The 17,679-nt window shown below is 52.4% G+C and overlaps 1 protein-coding gene across 1 annotated transcript; it reads left to right on the top strand.

The window, feature by feature from the left end:
• The first annotated feature begins 16,051 nt into the window (after window positions 1-16,051).
• Window positions 16,052-17,070, top strand: LOC111589953 (uncharacterized). The gene has a single exon (XM_023300867.2). The coding sequence runs from the start codon at window positions 16,210-16,212 to the stop codon at window positions 16,573-16,575; it is 366 nt and encodes a 121-aa protein (XP_023156635.1). The 5' UTR covers window positions 16,052-16,209; the 3' UTR covers window positions 16,576-17,070.
• The last annotated feature ends 609 nt before the right edge of the window (window positions 17,071-17,679 follow it).

Raw genomic sequence — 17,679 nt, 5'->3', positions numbered from 1 at the left:
AAATTAAGCTAACACCACACAAGGTAGACAATATACAAATTACCAACTACTTGTAAGTAATGTATGAAAGTTGAGAGAGAGACACCGAAATTTATCTCGTGGTATCAGTGATTTGTCGTTCACCCCTAATCCACGTTGAGGTGGAAATCAAGCTCTCACTTGCTCCTCTATCAAGACACGGCTTGATCTTTGAGCCAAGTGGACAAGAACTCACTCAATACCTCGATTCCACTAGCGTCGCCTTTGACGCTCTGGCGAGGTGGGCGCGAACCCCTCACAATCAATCCCGTGGCTCCTCCACAATCTTCACGGAGAGCTAGACGGAGACAACACCCGAGCCATCTAGGAGGCGGCAACCTCCAAGAGTAACAAGTCGATGACGCTTGTCCGGTGTACCACCTAGTGCCTCGAAAGATCACAACGAATGCAAATGCACTAGAATGTCTCAATTACTCACTAGAATGCGATCTCAATCAACTAGTGTGAGTATTTGGGTGGGAGGATCACAAATGAGCTCAATGTGTGCTAGAAGTAGCCAAGAGAGCCCTCACACACGAACTCCACTTCTATTTATAGCCCTCAACACATACATAGACGTTATGTGCAACTAACACAGCTTCTGCGCACACGCGGATGGTCTGCGCCCTATGGCCGGACAGTCCACCGTACCAGTAATGGCTATATCGACCGTTTGAAACATGTCAGAGCTATCAGAAAAGTCAAAAGGCCCGACAGTCTGCCCTTCAGGGTCGGATGGTCTAAGATCTGACAACTTGGAATAACAGAGCGCTGGTCAATCAAAGTAACTCGAGCGGACTGTCCGCCATTCATGGCCGGACGCTCCGCACATGGATCACTTACCGTCCGGCTAAAAATCCCGGACGGTCCATAGTACAAGGTCTCAAAAACACACCGTCCCTGCCCAAACTCAATTCATCTTATGCAGACGGTCCGGCCTCCTGGCCCAGACGGTCCGCCAAAGGGAGACATAGATAGACGACCAGCAGACCTCTTTGGCAGAGTCACGGACGGTCCGCCGACCACAGAGAAAAAAGATTTTGCACTAGTTCAAAAGAATTCTAATTTTGAAACCCGTAGCGTTGTTTGCCCTCATGCACATGCTACCGTTTATGCTCTACGAGGCACTAAGTTTTACACCATGCAAGTTCATTGACCTCTCTTAATAGTACGATTGTCTATCCTATTAATCCGGTCAATATATTCTCTAAGCACCTGCTGACTAGCAAAAGCAAAAAACCTATGTTTTACCTTTGCCTTCACTTGATCCATAATCAATGTTTATGAGTCCCCAAAGACTTTACTGTATCTTGTGGTCCAGTCCTGCATTCTTATTTTTCCAAGAATTGTTAGTCCACAGTCAGTTGTCATTAATTACCAAAACACCACTTAGGGGCCTAGATGATTCACACTTACGCCGAGTCGACACCACTTCAACTGTCCTCTATTCACCAACCGTGGTCGACGGAGTTGCTGCAACATGGCTAGAGCCTTCGGACATCCAATCTGCTCCAAAAGTCAATGTTGCTTCACCTTGAAACCATGCGGGGCAATTCACTATCCATGGGCGGGCCATGACCTACGCCTGCCACCGGTGTGACTAGTGCCACAGCCTGGGTGGCGACTAGGGTTCTACAGCATGGGCGGGCCATGACCTGCACCATTAGGGACTCCCCTTTATATTGTACAACTCTCTCTTTGGAATGCACTCACGGTTTCCAGCAAGGTACCAGCCTGGGGTTTTTTCTCTCTTGTAGACAATCGTTGACCTTCTCTCCCAGTCGTCGGCGCTCTTGTCCTCCCCCTACCAAGGCCGACCGGCCCCCCACAAGGGTCTTCTCTCCCCTCCCTTCTTCCTCCATGGAGCAGGTGCCACGCCTCCCGGCCGTGCGTCGTCCTTGGGGGCTCCAGGGTTCTCCCTCATCACCACTGGATCTGCCACTGGTGGCTCGAGCGCGGGCAACCTCGGCATCCCCGTGACCGTCCCTAATGCGTACTCTGCCCTACCCAACGCCGGCGGGACATGCGCCCCTCTCCCCTCGGCGTGGCCCTACCCTTCCGAGTGCGGCCACATCCGGCGCACCTACTCCTGGCGCTGCCTCCTCTCCCCTCGGCGTGAGCGGCTCCGACGCGAGAGGCCTTAGCGCGGGCACCCTCGCCCTCTCGTGCTTGACCTTGGCCTGAGCGGCTCCAACACAGTCAGCCTCGGCGCAGGCGCTCCAACATTCGGGCATCCCCCATGGTCCTCCCCGGCACGAGCTTTGTCGGCCTCCCCTTCTCCGAGGACAGCAATCAGTGCATGCTGGCCGACGCACTTTCTGGTGTGCTCGGCAACCCCTGTCCTCCTACAGTGACTCTAGCTTTGTCCCCGATGATCCCCGCCTCCAACGTCATCCCCATCACCGATGTCGCGTGCCTTCCGAACTGCCATGCTCGCCCTGGGGTTCCCATACGACGTCATGACTAGCGAGGCCCATAACTTGGTTGTCGGGGTCGCACTGGCACCACTGCCTCAACATACTTCGCCCCTCTGACCGCCTTGCAGCGCCTGCCTACTGACGACGCCACTGCCACCTTAGTCGCCCAAGCCATTATGGTGGTCGCTTGTCGGCGTGCGCAGGACACCACACATGCCTTGGAGAAGGAGTAGGCAGTTGTCGATGCCCTCGAGCATCAGTTCACCGAGACTTACCGTCGTCTCGCAGGCAAGGGTGTCTAGGGCAGCACTCCACCATCCGATCACGGCAGCGCTGGTGACTACACGCCCCCCTCCAACCTCTGCCACGATCATCCGCAGCATGCTCCACGCGCAGGCTTCAGGTCTCCTCAGCATTCGAGCACTCGTCACTGCCGTTCTTGGCCCTGACTATCTTCACTACGCCCGATGGCACCAACAGGTTTTGCAGATCTTGCGTATCTACGCCCTCGAAGACCACATCCTCTATGTCACCACTGAGTCGTCTGAGTCCTTGTTTTGGATGGACCAGGTGGTGCTCACCTGGATCTTCGGCACCATCACCGCTGAGCTGCAAGATATTACCGGTGAGCTGGACAACACTGCCCAACGGGTCTGGGTCGCGCTCGACACTCACTTCTGCGACAACTACTGGGCCTGGAAGCTATACTTGGAGGCTGCCTTCCACCAACTTGTTCAGGGGACCTTTCTATCACCGAGTATTGTCGTCAGATGAAGACGTTGACGGACTCTCTTTGTGTCCTTAGGGCTTATCTCATGGATGAGAGTCTTGTCCTCAACGTCTTGCATGGCCTGAGCCCTCGCTATGGGCACCTAAAGGCCATCCTCAATCATTAGAAGTCGTCCCCCACCTTGCATGGCCTGAGGAGCTCGAGTCTACCGCCGATGCTACAATGGCCATCTATAGCGCTACTCGGGTCACTCCATCGGTCTTCGGGGGGGGGCTCCTCACCACCCCTCTCTGCCTCCGCTAGCCTCCGGAGCTCCTTGTCAGGCTTCCAACTCTGGAGGTGGTCGAGGCGGTCGCAACCACAAGGGCGGTGGCAAGGGAGTTCGCGGTGGTGTTCGTGCTCTAAAAGGCAGGGGTGGCGCTTAGTGGCCATCCTTCTACAACCCGTGGAATGACACCATCTCCATGTGATCGAGGATGTCCACGGATACCACTACGCCACGCCCTACCACTCCACCACCGACATTCCTCACCGCTTCGCCCCCGATGGCGCCCCTGGCATCTCCTTCGCACCAGCCAGGGCTCCTTCCGCTCCTGGGCTGATACACCCAGCCCAGGTGGGGTTGGCCGAGGCCCAACAAATTAGGGTTGCCCGGAGCCCAACAGTTCATCAAGCACACCCAACTCAGGGAAAGGCCCAATCGCCCCAAAAGACTAGTCCAATCGGGGAAGGGTGGCTCTCCCTTTTAAAGTGGCTTCCTCCTCCCAAGTTAAGCGAGGAGGGATAATTCTGAGGCTCACACGGTCGCCGTCCGACTACAATTGGGCCAACTGGGCCAATTGCATCTTTGCCAACGGGTAATAGTGGAGGATGTCCTCATCATTCCCACCTTCTTAAAATGGGCCCTAGCTCTAATACCAGATGATACACCCAGCCCAGGTGGGGTTGGCCGAGGCCCAACAAATTAGGGTTGCTCGGAGCCTAATGAAGCGTTCCGATCCTTTGGGACTCAAATGTGATACAATTACTAGTCCCAGGAGGCTAGTAAACACATTCCTTACTTCAAATAGTAAAGAGTTTCGATAAAAATTATTACAATACCGGGGTACAAGCTCTAGAGAGCCAAAATAGGAAGCGCAGTAGGAAAAATATACTAGCCCAAGCCACAGGCAGAACTGGGTGCAGACACAGCCCTCTCAATCAAGCATAGCAGAAAAGAAGTCTTCGGCTGCTGAAAAACATAAATAAATCTGGGTGAATACACTAGGTATTCCGCAAGCCCACCCCGCTCCCGTAGAGAGAAAGAGACCTATAATATACATGCTTTATTTGGTGGAGCTGAAGTCACTCATCATTTTCTTAGAGAAAGGCAAGTGCTGAAAGGTTTTTCCCATAGTCTTAAAAGTAACCAAAACTCAACCACCACTGAGCTTCCCGCTCCTGTGGCCTTAGTTTCTTTCACAACACCCATTTAATCACACATTTCCCTTTTCATGAAACTCAAAGAAACGAAATCTCTAATTGTCATGCCATACCAGACCCGTCCATACCAGTGGACACAGACTATTCGAATAGGTTTTTGACTCTGCGCAGAGGGGTACACTTTACCCACTAGCCCGGTTTCTGCGATCTCACCGTCGCGAGACCCGAATGCCGGATCTCTTTCCTTCCTCGTACGTCCTAACATTAACAATTATCCGGAAGGAGTCAGGCCACCACTATGTCCAAACCGGACAAAACTTTCCCCCTCCTTATCCTCCCGGTGCTCCCCAGCCTTCTTAACCCTAGGGTTGGACCGCACGAGTTCGGATTGAGTGACTGCCCACACAGTCTCAAGTGGTTGTACGCCAAAGGAGTACAGGTAGTGAAAATGACAAGCCGGTCCTTATATGAGGGGAAAATCCTTCTGCTCACGCCTAAACCAGCTGAGCCAACACCTTAGGCCCTCCCCTAAACCAGGGAGTCCCTGATCATCCCACTCCCAAGGTGATGAGGGTGAGTACCCTTCATCGCATAACTTTTCAAAAAGAGATTTTTTTGAAGAAACACATTGCCCTTCTTCCCAATCCATATTTCGTGTCCAGAATGTATATGTTAATGCGGGCCATCTCTCACTCACAATGCAATATTCCCCCTGAATTCCCGGCCTAGGCAGTGGTAGAGAGAATAGGAAATTTATGCATCAAGGGAAGGATGGACTTGCCTTCGTCGAAGCTTTCCTGGCACAAAAGATCTACCTCCGGGTGATCGAGCTCCTGCCCTTCTTTCGGGGCTATGGGTTTCGGGCCCTCGGTCCCCGCTTCTTCTAGGAAAACAGGCAATAAAACAATACATCAACAGTGGTTTACAAATTATAGTGTGTCATTTTCTAACATCATTATTGCATGTGACCTTAGAAATCATTTTTGATAATTTTTGGTGCACAAAATATTGAGAAGTACTAATTAAAGGGAAAAAGGCTGAAGAAAGAAAATAAAAAGGAATTAAGCCTTTGGTGGGTCGTGGGGGGGGGACTAGCCCAGCCGAGCGCAGAGCGCGCGCGGGCGCGAGTGCGCCGGCCCAGTTGCGGCCCAAGGCAGGAGACGGCGCGGGCGCGCGAGGGAGACGGCGTCGCCGCGGGGCCCACACGCCAGAGAGAGCGGAAGGGGGAGAGAACGGCATCAGCGGTTGACGGCGGGACGAACCGGCCGTCCGCGGCGGAGGACCCGGCCGCCGGTGGGCTCGGCGGCGATTCGCCGCCGGTGGCCCGGTTCTTGGACAATGTGCAGGTGCCTTAGCACGGGGAGGGGCTGGCGAACCTAGAGGTGGGCTCAATTTGGCTAGAGGGGGCCGGGAGGGGACTGTCCGCGGGGAGGTGGAGGAGCTTTGCGGCGGGAGTCGCCGCCGGTGAGCTCCGGGCGGGGATTGGGGTAGGGGAGTGGCGTTCCAAACTCACGGCGGTGTGGCGAAGCTGATAGGCCTAGCTAATTCCTTGCTACGCAATCCAGAGGGGGAGGGGGAAGAGAGGGGAAGGCTCACCGGAGAGGGAGAAGACGGCGGCGGCGGCTCTTCCACAAATTGAGCTCGGACGAGGGAGGAGAGGGGTGGCTGAGGCCGGTGCAGGGAAGGAGGAGCTCAGGGCGGCCCTTTTATAGGTGCCCGAGGGAAGGGGAGCGGCGGAGCTCCGCGGTGTCGGTGAGGCGCACCGTACCGGAGTTAATGCCGCACAGCGGCGATGACGAGACTGCACGGTGGCTGTGCCGTGCAAGGACGCGGCCGCTGCGGCGAGAACGGGGCGGTGCCCAACTTCCCTGTGCGGCGAGAAGACGGAGGAGGGGACGGAGGTGATGGCCGGAGGTGACCGTGATGGGCCGTACGCGGGGAGGAGGAAGAAGGACGACGAAGTGGCTGATAGCTGGGGCCGGTCTGCCAGTGGGAGTGAGCGTGCGAGAGAGAGGGCGGCTGGCGGGTGGGGTCGGTTCGTCAGCGAGAGAGAGAGAGCGCAGGGCGGGCTGGCGCGCGCGCGGGAGCAGGCCGGAAATGGGCCGAGGGGAGGGAGTCGCGGGCGCGAGGGGGTTGGGGGAAGCGGCCGCGGCATGGGCTGGATTCAGCCCAGCTAGGGGAGGGGTTTTCTCTTTTTCTTTTTATTTTCTAATTTCTTTATCCATTTTTATATCTTTTTCTTTTGAACAATAAATTTTAATAGATAATCTTAGGTGCTGAAAAATAAAATCTAAGTGAGGTGCTTGTGATCAAACAAAGTGTATGCATATGATGAAAGAAAATCTAAGGGAGTTCTTGGAATTAGAGGATGAAAAGGGGAGAGGGGTAGTTTAGGGTTTCAAACCTAGGTTAGGATTTTGGGATGTTACAAACCTACCCCACTTAAAGGAATCTCGCCCTCGAGATTCAGACGGGGCTCGGGAAAAGGTAAGGGTATTCCTTCCTTAGAGAGTCCTCACTTTCCCAGGTGGCTTCCTCTTCTCCATCTCTGCTCCACTGAACCTTACAGAGTTTCACTTCTGAGTTGCGGGTCCTTCTGACTGCTGAGTCGAGAATCTTCACTGGCTTTTCCCGGTACTGGAGATCCTTTTGAATCTGAATTGCATCTGCCTCGATGTGGTTTTCTGGTACCTTTAGGCATTTGCGGAGTTGAGACACATGGGACACATTGTGAATATCTGACATGGATTCTGGTAGCTCAAGACGGTATGTTGCGGGTCCTATTCGGGCAATGACGGGGTAGGGACCGACAAAACGTGGTGCTAGCTTTCCTTTCATTTGGAACCTTTTGACACCACGCATCGGGGAGACCTTGAGATAAACGAAATCTCCTTCCTCAAATCTGAGTTCCCTTCGTCTATTGTCTGCGTAGCTCTTCTGTCGACTCTGAGCTTCAAGTAACCTCCTGCGGATCAAAGTGACTTTCTCTTCGGCTTCTTTAACAAAGTCGGGTCCTTCCAGTGTCCTTTCCCCTACATTGGACCACATTAGGGGAGTTTGGCATTTTCATCCGTACAGTGCTTCGAATGGTGACATTTTGATGCTGGCCTGATGGCAGTTGTTGTACGAGAATTCTGCGTACGGTAAACTGGACTCCCAATCCCTGCCGAATGTTAGCACACAGGCTCTTAGCAAATCTTAGATGACCTTGTTGACTCTTTCCGTTTGACCATCCGACTGGGGGTGGTAAGCGGTGCTGAAATCTAGCTTGGTGCCCATTGCTTGCTGGAGGCCCTTCCAAAATTTTGAAGTGAACTGCGTTCCTCTATCTGATACTATCTTCTGCGGAATGCCATGGAGCCTGACTATCTCTTTAAGGTATATTCGGGCAAGGGCGACCCCTCCAAAAGTGGTCTTTACTGGAACGAAGTGGGCCACCTTGGTGAGACGATCGATTATTACCCATATGGAATCATTTCCTTTCTGTGTTCGGGGCAGTCCGGTCACGAAATCCATGCCTATTTCTTCCCACTTCCATTCGGGTACTGGGAGGGGTTGAAGTAGGCCCGCAGGCTTCTGATGCTCGGCCTTTGTTCGCTGACAGGTGTCACACCGGGCCACATACTGTGCTATTTCCTTCTTCATCCCTTTCCACCAGTATCTGGCTTTGAGGTCCAGGTACATCTTGGTGGTTCCTGGGTGGATGGAGTAAGCTGAGTTGTGGGCTTCATTGAGCAGGACTTCCCGTGCCTCTCCCACTGGTACACACAGGCGGTTCTTGAACCAGAGGACTCCTTGCTCATATGTCCTAAGGTCCGGAAGTTGCTCCTTGCGAGCTCTTTCTATAAGTCTGGCTGTCTCTACGTCCAGGCATTGAGCCTTGCATATGAGATCTTCTAGATTTGGCTTGACTTCCAGGCTACCGTTGTCTCCCAGAAATGCATTTAGCTGAGCTGATTCTTTCTTCCGATCTTCCAGAAAGTTGGTTCCTTTAATCCCGAAAGGTTTTCGGCTGAGGGCGTCTGCTACCACGTTGGCCTTCCCGGGGTGGTAGTGGATTTCGAGGTCATAATCCTTGATCAATTCAAGCCATCTTATTTGACGGAGGTTGAGGTCCGGTTGCGTGAAGATGTACTTCAGACTCTTGTGATCAGTGAAGATGTGGCATTTGTTCCCGATCAGATAATGCCTCCATATCTTTAGGGCGTGCACGATGGCTGCCAATTCCAAGTCGTGGGTAGGGTAGTTCTGCTCGTGTGGCTTGAGTAGGCAGGATGCATAGGCAATAACTTTCTCATTTTGCATCAAGACACACCATAAGCCTTGCCTTGAAGCATCACAGAAGATGACGAAATCCTGGTGTATATCTGGCAGTGTCAACACTAGCGCAGTTGTAAGCTTTTCCTTGATGATCTGGAAACTTTCCTCACATTTGGGAGTCCACACAAACTTATTGTCCTTTTTGAGAAGTTCGGTCATAGGTTTTGCTATGCTGGAGAACCCCTTGATAAAGCGGCGGTAATACCCTGCCATTCCCAAAAAGCTTCGTACTTCACTGACGTTGGAGGGCTGTTTCCATTTTGAAACGGCTTCTACCTTGGATGGGTCCACTTCTATTCCTTCTGCAGTCAAGATATGCCCGAGAAAGGCTATCTTTTCTAACCAAAATTCACACTTGCTGAGTTTAGCATAAAGTTGATGTGCCCTGAGTCTTCCGAGAACGATTCAGAGGTGACGCTCGTGGTCCTTGCGACTCTTGGAATAGATGAGGATGTCGTCGATAAAGACCACGACAAACTTATCCAATTCTTCCATAAATACCTTATTCATGAGGTTCATGAAAAAGGCGGGTGCGTTTGTTAGCCCAAATGGCATCACTGTGAATTCATATTGCCCGTATCTGGTGACGAATGCAGTCTTCTAAATGTCTGCTTCCTTGATCCTCAGTTGGTGATACCCTGACCTGAGGTCTATCTTGGAGAAGTATTTGGCTCCTTGCAGCTGGTCGAAGAGGTCGTCGATCCGAGGGAGTGGGTACTTATTCTTGATTGTAACTTCATTCAAGGACCGATAATCAATACACATTCTCATACTCCCATCCTTTTTAGTAACAAAGAGGATGGGTGCTCCCCAGGGGGACGAACTAGGACGGATGTACCCTTTTTGCTGCACTTCTGAAATCTGAAGTTTCAATTCTGCCAACTCTGTGGGAGCCATGCGGTATGGTCTCTTTGTGATGGGCGCAGTGCCAGGAATGAGATCTATATAGAACTCCACTCCTCTTTCTGGTGGCATCCCGGGCAACTCTTCTGGAAATACATCTTCAAACTCTTCAATTACAGACATGTTTTCTGCTGCCAGATTAAACATCATAGGATCGTTTGCGGGCGGCTGGGCTTGATAGGAAACTGCCTTTCCTTGGTGATCTGTGAGAAGAATAGTCTTGCTTGCGCAGCTGATGATACCTTTGTGCTTAGCTAGCCAATCCATTCCTAGGATCACATCAATCCCTTGGGATGGAAAGATGGTTAAGTCTGCCAGAAACACTACCCCACTTAAAAGAATTCTGACTTGGGAGCACCTGAGTTTGCATAGGAGGTCTGATCCCGGGGTTCGGGTGACCAAAGGGACAGCTAGGGGTGTAGAGGGGATGCCATGTTTTTCCACAAACTTAGCGGCTATAAAAGAATGGGATGCTCCCGAATCAAAAAACATAGTAGCTGGAGTAAATTCAACAAGGAACTCACCGAGCACTACCCCCGGGGCTTGCTGGGCTTCTTGAGCGTCGACGTGGTTGACTCGGGCTCTGCCCTGGTACTGAGTCCTGCTCTGCTGGCTGTTGGAAGGAGGTGCTTTGGAGGTAGGTGCCGAGGGAATCTTGGGGCCATTCACCGAGTTGGAGTAAGTCGGTCCGGGTGCCTTTAACTGAGGGCAGTTATTCTTAAAGTGACTGGGGTCCCCGCAGTGCCAACAGGCATTTGCTGGCGGTTGGTTGCTTGCAACGGAGGGTGCCTGAAGGGAGCTCTAACTCTGCTGACTGTAGCGCGACGGAGTGGGTCCAGATGGTTTATTGAAGCTTGGACCCCTGGGTGGAAGTCCAAAGGGTCGAGCTCTCTGGTGACGTTCTTGCTGTTGATCTCAGAGGACTTGGAATTTCCTCTTGAGGTGCCCTTTTTCTTCCTCTTTTGCCCTTTCCACTTGGATAGCCTTGTTGGAGAGGTGAGAGAAGCTGAGGAAGTCTTGGCTGGCGAGGATGGTCTTAAGCTCGGGTCTTAGTCCTTTCAGAAAACGGGCCATCTTTCTGGACTCGGTGCTGACATCCTCAGGCGCGTAACGGGCCAACTCTGTGAACTTGTGCACATACTCACTGACTGTTCTCCCGCCCCGAGTTAACTCCCGGAATTCATCCTCCTTGAGTTGAACTATCCCCTGGGGTACATGGTGCTCACGGAAGGCTGTTTCGAATTCTGCCCAGGTAGCATCTCTGACGGCCTCACTGAAAGTGTCCCACCATGCTAAAGCCATTCCTGAAAGCTGATGAGCTGCCAGTTGGACACGCTGATTTTCGGGGCATCCGATGGCTTCCAGCTTCCTCTTGATCGTGCGAAACCAGTCATCTACATCGAGGGGATTGCTAGACCCCGCGAACGTGGGAGGCTTGAGTCTCAAAAATTCTCCCATCCTGTCCTGTGGCCTTCCACCACCTGGGCGCTGGTTTTCCAGACTTCTAGTGAGGACTTCAATGAGTCGGGTTTGATTGGCTAGAACTTGGGCTAGGTCTAGTGGTAGTTCCGGAGGTGCGGGGAGGTGGGTCTCACCCCCTTCTCCGCCAGCCTCTCCTTCAGCTCTTAGAGGAAATCCTGCTCCAACCCCGGAGGCGGTAGGCGTGGTTTTATCCGAAGCCATCTGCCATGGGAAGAGAGTCACTATCATGCACAAGCCATTTTTTAACTAGTTATTTTATTCATTACATCAAGCCATTACAATACAGCACACTGCTACCATAAGTTCATCACACACGAGTGCTATCTAGGGTACTCCCGAACTCCTTCTCTAAAGTGTCCCCAAATTCCTTGAGAAGGTCATCAAGGCTGGCCAGGGACATCTCCTCGGTGTCGGACGAGTTCCCTAACCCGGCAGGGGGTAGGGTTGGAGGGTTTTCTTCCTTCTGCTCAGTCTGACATCCTTGGCTTTTGGTCTTCTTGCAGATTTTTCTTGCGGGGGCGAGCTTCTTCAGTTTCTTGTCATAGTCCATCTTTAGGGTGCGGTACGCCTCATGGGTATTGGTCTCCTCGCCTTCAGCTATTGAGAGGCTCTCTTGAAGGGATGCCTTTTCCCCTGAAAGTTCCCTGACTTTTTGCTCCAGGCTTTCCACCCGGGAGGTTAGGGAGGTGCAGTGGAGGGTGAGGTCATCATATTGGTTATCAAGGGTGTGAAGGTATCCAGCCATGTAGACGATGGTGGGATCATCCTCAATAGGATCTCCTCCTGACAGGGCCTAAAGTCTTTTCCTTCAGGTGGGGGTATTCTTGTTGCTGGGTGGAAAGTAGCGAAGGGGGGTTTCGAAGATCACTTTATTGTAATTCTGGCATAGTTGTCGGAGGGCTGTTCGGGCAACATTCTGGCAAGTATCTGGAAAGCGGTATCCGGTAAAAGTGACTTGGAAGGAAGGATGGTTTGGATAGTTTCGGCTTTCTCCCAGGTAGACTGCCATAGAGCATTTCTCCATTCCGCCCTCGATATACTCCGTCCAGACGTATTTCGGCTTCTTGCGGATTCCCATGCGAAGCGCACAGCTTCACAACAGATGTGGGAACCCTTCCACCTCTGAGCAGTAGGATGTCCTAATGGCCAGAGAGTCTTCCCATCTGGAATAGGAAAAGAAGGGTCTGTTAAAATCGGGGAGGAGGAGAGAAGACTTTTCTTGGGGAAAGAGGTATTTTTTTGGGCAAGTTTTAGGGTCAGGGCTGCGACCTATGACCAGTCCTATGGGCTCCGATACCACCTGAAGCGTCCCGATCCTTTGGGACTCAAATGTGATACAATTACTAGTCCCAGGAGGCTAGTAAACACATTCCTTACTTCAAATAGTACAGAGTTTCGATAAAAATTATTACAATACCGGGGTACAAGCTCTAGAGAGCCAAAATAGGAAGCGCAGTAGGAAAAATATACTAGCCCAAGCCACAGGCAGAACTGGGTGCAGACACAGCCCTCTCAATCAAGCATAGCAGAAAAGAAGTCTTCGGATGCTGAAAAACATAAATAAATCTGGGTGAATACACTAGGTATTCCGCAAGCCCACCCCGCTCCCGTAGAGAGAAAGAGACCTATAATATACATGCTTTATTTGGTGGAGCTGAAGTCACTCATCATTTTCTTAGAGAAAGGCAAGTGCTGAAAGGTTTTTCCCATAGTCTTAAAAGTAACCAAAACTCAACCACCACTGAGCTTCCCGCTCCCGTGGCCTTAGTTTCTTTCTCAACACCCATTTAATCACACATTTCCCTTTTCATGAAACTTATAGAAACGAAATCTCTAATTGTCATGCCATACCAGACCCGTCCATACCAGTGGACACGGACTATTCGAATAGGTTTTCGACTCTGCGCAGAGGGGTACACTTTACCCACTAGCCCGGTTTCTGCGATCTCACCGTCGTGAGACCCGAATGCCGGATCTCTTTCCTTCCTCGTACGTCCTAACCTTAACGGTTATCCAGAAGGAGTCAGGCCACCACCATGTCCAAACCGGACAAAACTTTCCCCCTCCTTATCCTCCCGGTGCTCCCCAGCCTTCTTAACCCTGGGGTTGGACCGCACGAGTTCGGATTGAGTGACTGCCCACACAGTCTCAAGTGGTTGTACGACAAAGGAGTACAGGTAGTGAAAATGACAAGCCGATCCTTATATGAGGGGAAAATCCTTCTGCTCACGCCTAAACATGCTGAGCCAACACCTTAGGCCCTCCCCTAAACCAGGGAGTCCCTGATCATCCCACTCCCAAGGTGATGAGGGTGAGTACCCTTCATTGCATAACTTTTCAAAAAGAGATTTTTTTTGAAGAAACACATTGCCCTTCTTCCCAATTCATATTTCGTGTCCAGAATGTATATGTTAATGCGGGCCATCTCTCACTCACAATGCAATATTCCCCCTGAATTCCCGGCCTAGGCAGTGGTAGAGAGAATAGGAAATTTATGCATCAAGGGAAGGATGGACTTGCCTTCGTCGAAGCTTTCCTGGCACAAAAGATCTACCTCCGGGTGATCGAGCTCCGGCCCTTCTTCCGGGGCTATGGGTTCCGGGCCCTCGGTCCCCGCTTCTTCTAGGAAAACAGGCAATAAAACAATACATCAACAGTGGTTTACAAATTATAGTGTGTCATTTTCTAACATCATTATTGCATGTGACCTTAGAAATCATTTTTGATAATTTTTTGTGCACAAAATATTAAGAAGTACTAATTAAAGGGAAAAAGGCTGAAGAAAGAAAAGAAAAAGGAATTAAGCCTTTGGTGGGCCGTGGGGGGGGAACTGGCCCAGCCGAGCGCAGAGCGCGCGCGGGCGCGAGTGCGCCGGCCCAGTTGCGGCCCAAGGCAGGAGACGGCGCGGGCGCGCGAGAGCGACAGCGTCGCCGCGGGGCCCACACGCCAGAGAGAGCGGAAGGGGGAGAGAACGGCGTCAGCGGTTGACGGCGGGACGAACCGGCCGTCCGCGGGGGAGGACCCGGCCGCCGGTGGGCTCGGCGGCGATTCGCCGCCGGTGGCCCGGTTCTTGGACAATGTGCAGGTGCCTTAGCACGGGGAGGGGCTGGCGAACCTAGAGGTGGGCTCAATTTGGCTAGAGGGGGCCGGGATGGGGCTGTCCGCGGGGAGGTGGAGGAGCTTTGCGGCGGGAGTCGCCGCCGGTGAGCTCCGGGCGGGGATTGGGGTAGGGGAGTGGCGTTCCAGACTCACGGCGGTGTGGCGAAGCTGATAGGCCTAGCTAATTCCTTGCTACGCAATCCAGAGGGGAGGGGGAAGAGAGGGGAAGGCTCACCGGAGAGGGAGAAGACGGCGGCGGCGGCTCTTCCACGAATTGAGCTCGGACGAGGGAGGAGAGGGGTGGCTGAGGCCGGTGCGGGGAAGGAGGAGCTCGGGGCGGCCCTTTTATAGGCGCCCGAGGGAAGGGGAGCGGCGGAGCTCCGCGGTGCCGGTGAGGCGCACCGTACCGGAGTTAATGCCACACAGCGGCGATGACGAGACCGCACGGTGGCGGTGCCGTGCAAGGACGCAGCCGCTGCGGCGAGGACGGGGCGGTGCCCAACTTCCCTGTGCGGCGAGAAGACGAAGGAGGGGACGGAGGTGATGGCCGGAGGTGACCGTGATGGGTCATACGCGGGGAGGAGGAAGAAGGACGACGAAGTGGCTGACAGCTGGGGCCGGTCTGCCAGTGGGAGTGAGCGTGGGAGAGAGAGGGCGGCTGGCGGGTGGGATCGGTTCGTCATCGAGAGAGAGAGAGAGAGAGAGAGCGCAGGGCGGGCTGGCGCGCGCGCGGGAGCAGACCGGAAATGGGCCGAGGGGAGGGAGTCACGGGCGCAAGGGGGGGGGAGCGGCCGCGGCATGGGCTGGATTCAGCCCAGCTAGGGGAGGGGTTTTGTGACACCCCAGGTGTCAGTTTTGTGTTCTGTCGGGAGGTTTGTCCTAATCTCGGACGCTCAGTAAAAATTTCTATCTTCTTATCACATTTATCTTCTTTCATCAAGTTAATCGTAAATACTTCACCGAGTTCGGAGCTATTCGATCTCGACGAATGCCGAATTTGGAGCCTGTTAAAACTGTTAATTCTCGACACGAATACGAACTCGATAAATCATTCTCGAATTATAAATCTCATCTGAAGCTCATTTAATCAAACTCTCGACGACTGTTATTTGATCTGAGCCCGAGTCTAATTTTTCGAACCTTGATCTATGTTCGACTAAATTATTCGGATCCGCTTTCTCAAACGGGATACTCAGTACGTCGCCCTCTAATTAATTCTTATCCGACTCGACTCATACCTCTGTGTTCGATCCCGAATTAAAAATCAACCTCGGCGATGATTTTTAAATGTCGCGATTCATCTCTTTCAATCATAAATCTGAAAGCCGGTCGTATCTCGGGACGATTTATTTTCGAACCACGCGTAGGGAATTATTTCCGAGCGAATTCAAGTCAAACTCTCGTCCGAATTAATCGCTCAACCTTCCGTTCGTCCGAACTCTTTTCGCTCTGTTTTTCTGTAGCGACGAATTCCGCGAGAGCATTTTTATTCCGGAAAATAAATTAGCGCAGCCCGATAACGTGTTTGGGCCAGCCCAACCCAGCCCATTTGGCCCACTAAGGAAACCCTAACCCTAGCCATCTTCTATAAATAGGGGTGCCCTTCCCTTGCACTTGGGCTATTTTGCACTCCCACCCTCCATTTTTTCCCTAGCCGCCACCAGCCATACTCCCTGCCTTCTTCCTCGCTGCTCACGGCAGCAGCAGCCAGCGCAGGGAACTTCCTCCCTCCTCCACGCAGGATGGCCGAGCCCCTGCTCTAGCGGAGCTCCCACCCATGGCGCCCCTCTCCCTTCTTCCCCCTACTTGGAGCTTCCCATGGCGCCCCCTGCTCTCTCCTTTTCCTTGGCAGCCGAGTCCATGGCTGAGCTCCCTGGGAGCACGCCGACGCCCTACTCTCCTCCATGGCCGGCGCTCGAGCTCCACTCCTCCCCATGGCGCCACCCCCTGCAGTTTCCCCTCTGCCTCGGCGCCCTCCCTGCTCTATTTCTTTTTTCCCCCTGCGTGCAGGGAGCACTATGGCCGGCGCCCAGCAACAGCAACTGGGTCTTCTTCCTCCCCTGCTGTCCACGGCGCGCAGCAAACAGGGAGCTCAGCTCCATCTCCCCTCACGGCAGGACACAGCAGCAGCTCGCCCCGCCTCTCCTCGCAGACGCAGCCCTCTCCCATGGCGCGCTGCAGTAGATGCCGTGGAGCATTCCCTCCATACCTTGCGACTCGGTTTCCTTCCTGCGTGTGTGTTGCTGCGCCTGCGCCGTTGATGCTTGCTGGGTGCTCGGCAAAATGTGCAGCAGCCCCGATGTCGCCGCGCGGCTCGCTGCTTTGTGTTGCGCAGCGAACAACACGCCGGGATGCCCATCAGGTGTTTGCTGTTTTTGCGCAGCCCCGTCGTCGTCGTCGTTCACCCGGTGAGACCACGACAATCCTTGTTTGATTCCGCATCGGCGTTATCTTCATATCATTAATTGTGTATGTGTGCTGTTTTATTTTTGTTTTGTGGAGGAGAGGAATCCCGTGTTTTGCATGGAGAAGAAGGCAAGCCGCTCGACGCTCGTCGATGTTCGGAGCGATGCACGAGTCGGAATCGCCATCGTCCTTACAAACACCGATTGAGTTTGTTTATGGTGAGCCGATGCATGTCGCTCTCGATCGACTCGTTTAATTAATTTGAATGGATGTGTGTAAAATGTTTTGGTTATGCGCATTGGTAGGATCGTGTTTGCGATTGGAGAACAAAAGGTTATGTGTTGTATGCGATTTGCAGTTGTCTAATTATGTTTTGGTCGAGGTGGTGCATGTTTAAAAATTGTATTGGTATGGATTGAAGTTTGTGGCGAAAGAAAAAGAAGTAGAAAATAACTCGAATGTTTTTATATTTCGATAGGAATTTATGCGATGTGTTGTTTGATGTGTGCGATTTGTAGTTTGTATAATTATATTTTTATCGATATGGTGTACATTGGTGTTGGAGTGTGTGTGGGTATAAAATGTTTTGGTTATATGTCGTAGCAAGGTTGCCTTCACGTTTTGGTAAGCAAACATGTTGCGTTGTTTAATGTGATAGGTAAATTGGAAATACATGGGATGCGAGGATTTAATTAGTGCACGTAGGTGTGTGTGTGCCGTGGTGTGATATAGTAGTGGTGGCGTAAGATATTTGTTGAGGTGTGCGAGTATATGCCGCATTATGGTTATACTCGCAACGAGGAAAGATGTATGTATGGTGTAACATGACGTTTAAATTGCTATTATATAATCGTGTGAAGGATGCTCATGATGATCGTGTGA

The sequence above is a fragment of the Zea mays genome, chromosome 8 (assembly GCF_902167145.1).
Source record: "Zea mays cultivar B73 chromosome 8, Zm-B73-REFERENCE-NAM-5.0, whole genome shotgun sequence".
Taxonomy (NCBI): Eukaryota; Viridiplantae; Streptophyta; class Magnoliopsida; order Poales; family Poaceae; genus Zea; species Zea mays.
The sequence above is the reverse complement of the archived record's forward strand: the minus strand, read 5'-3'. Positions and strand labels throughout refer to the sequence as shown.

What these genes read in the sequence shown, in the direction of transcription:
- LOC111589953 (XM_023300867.2), top strand. Translation starts at nt 16,210, where the DNA reads ATGGCGCCCCCTGCTCTCTCCTTTTCCTTGGCAGCCGAGTCCATGGCT.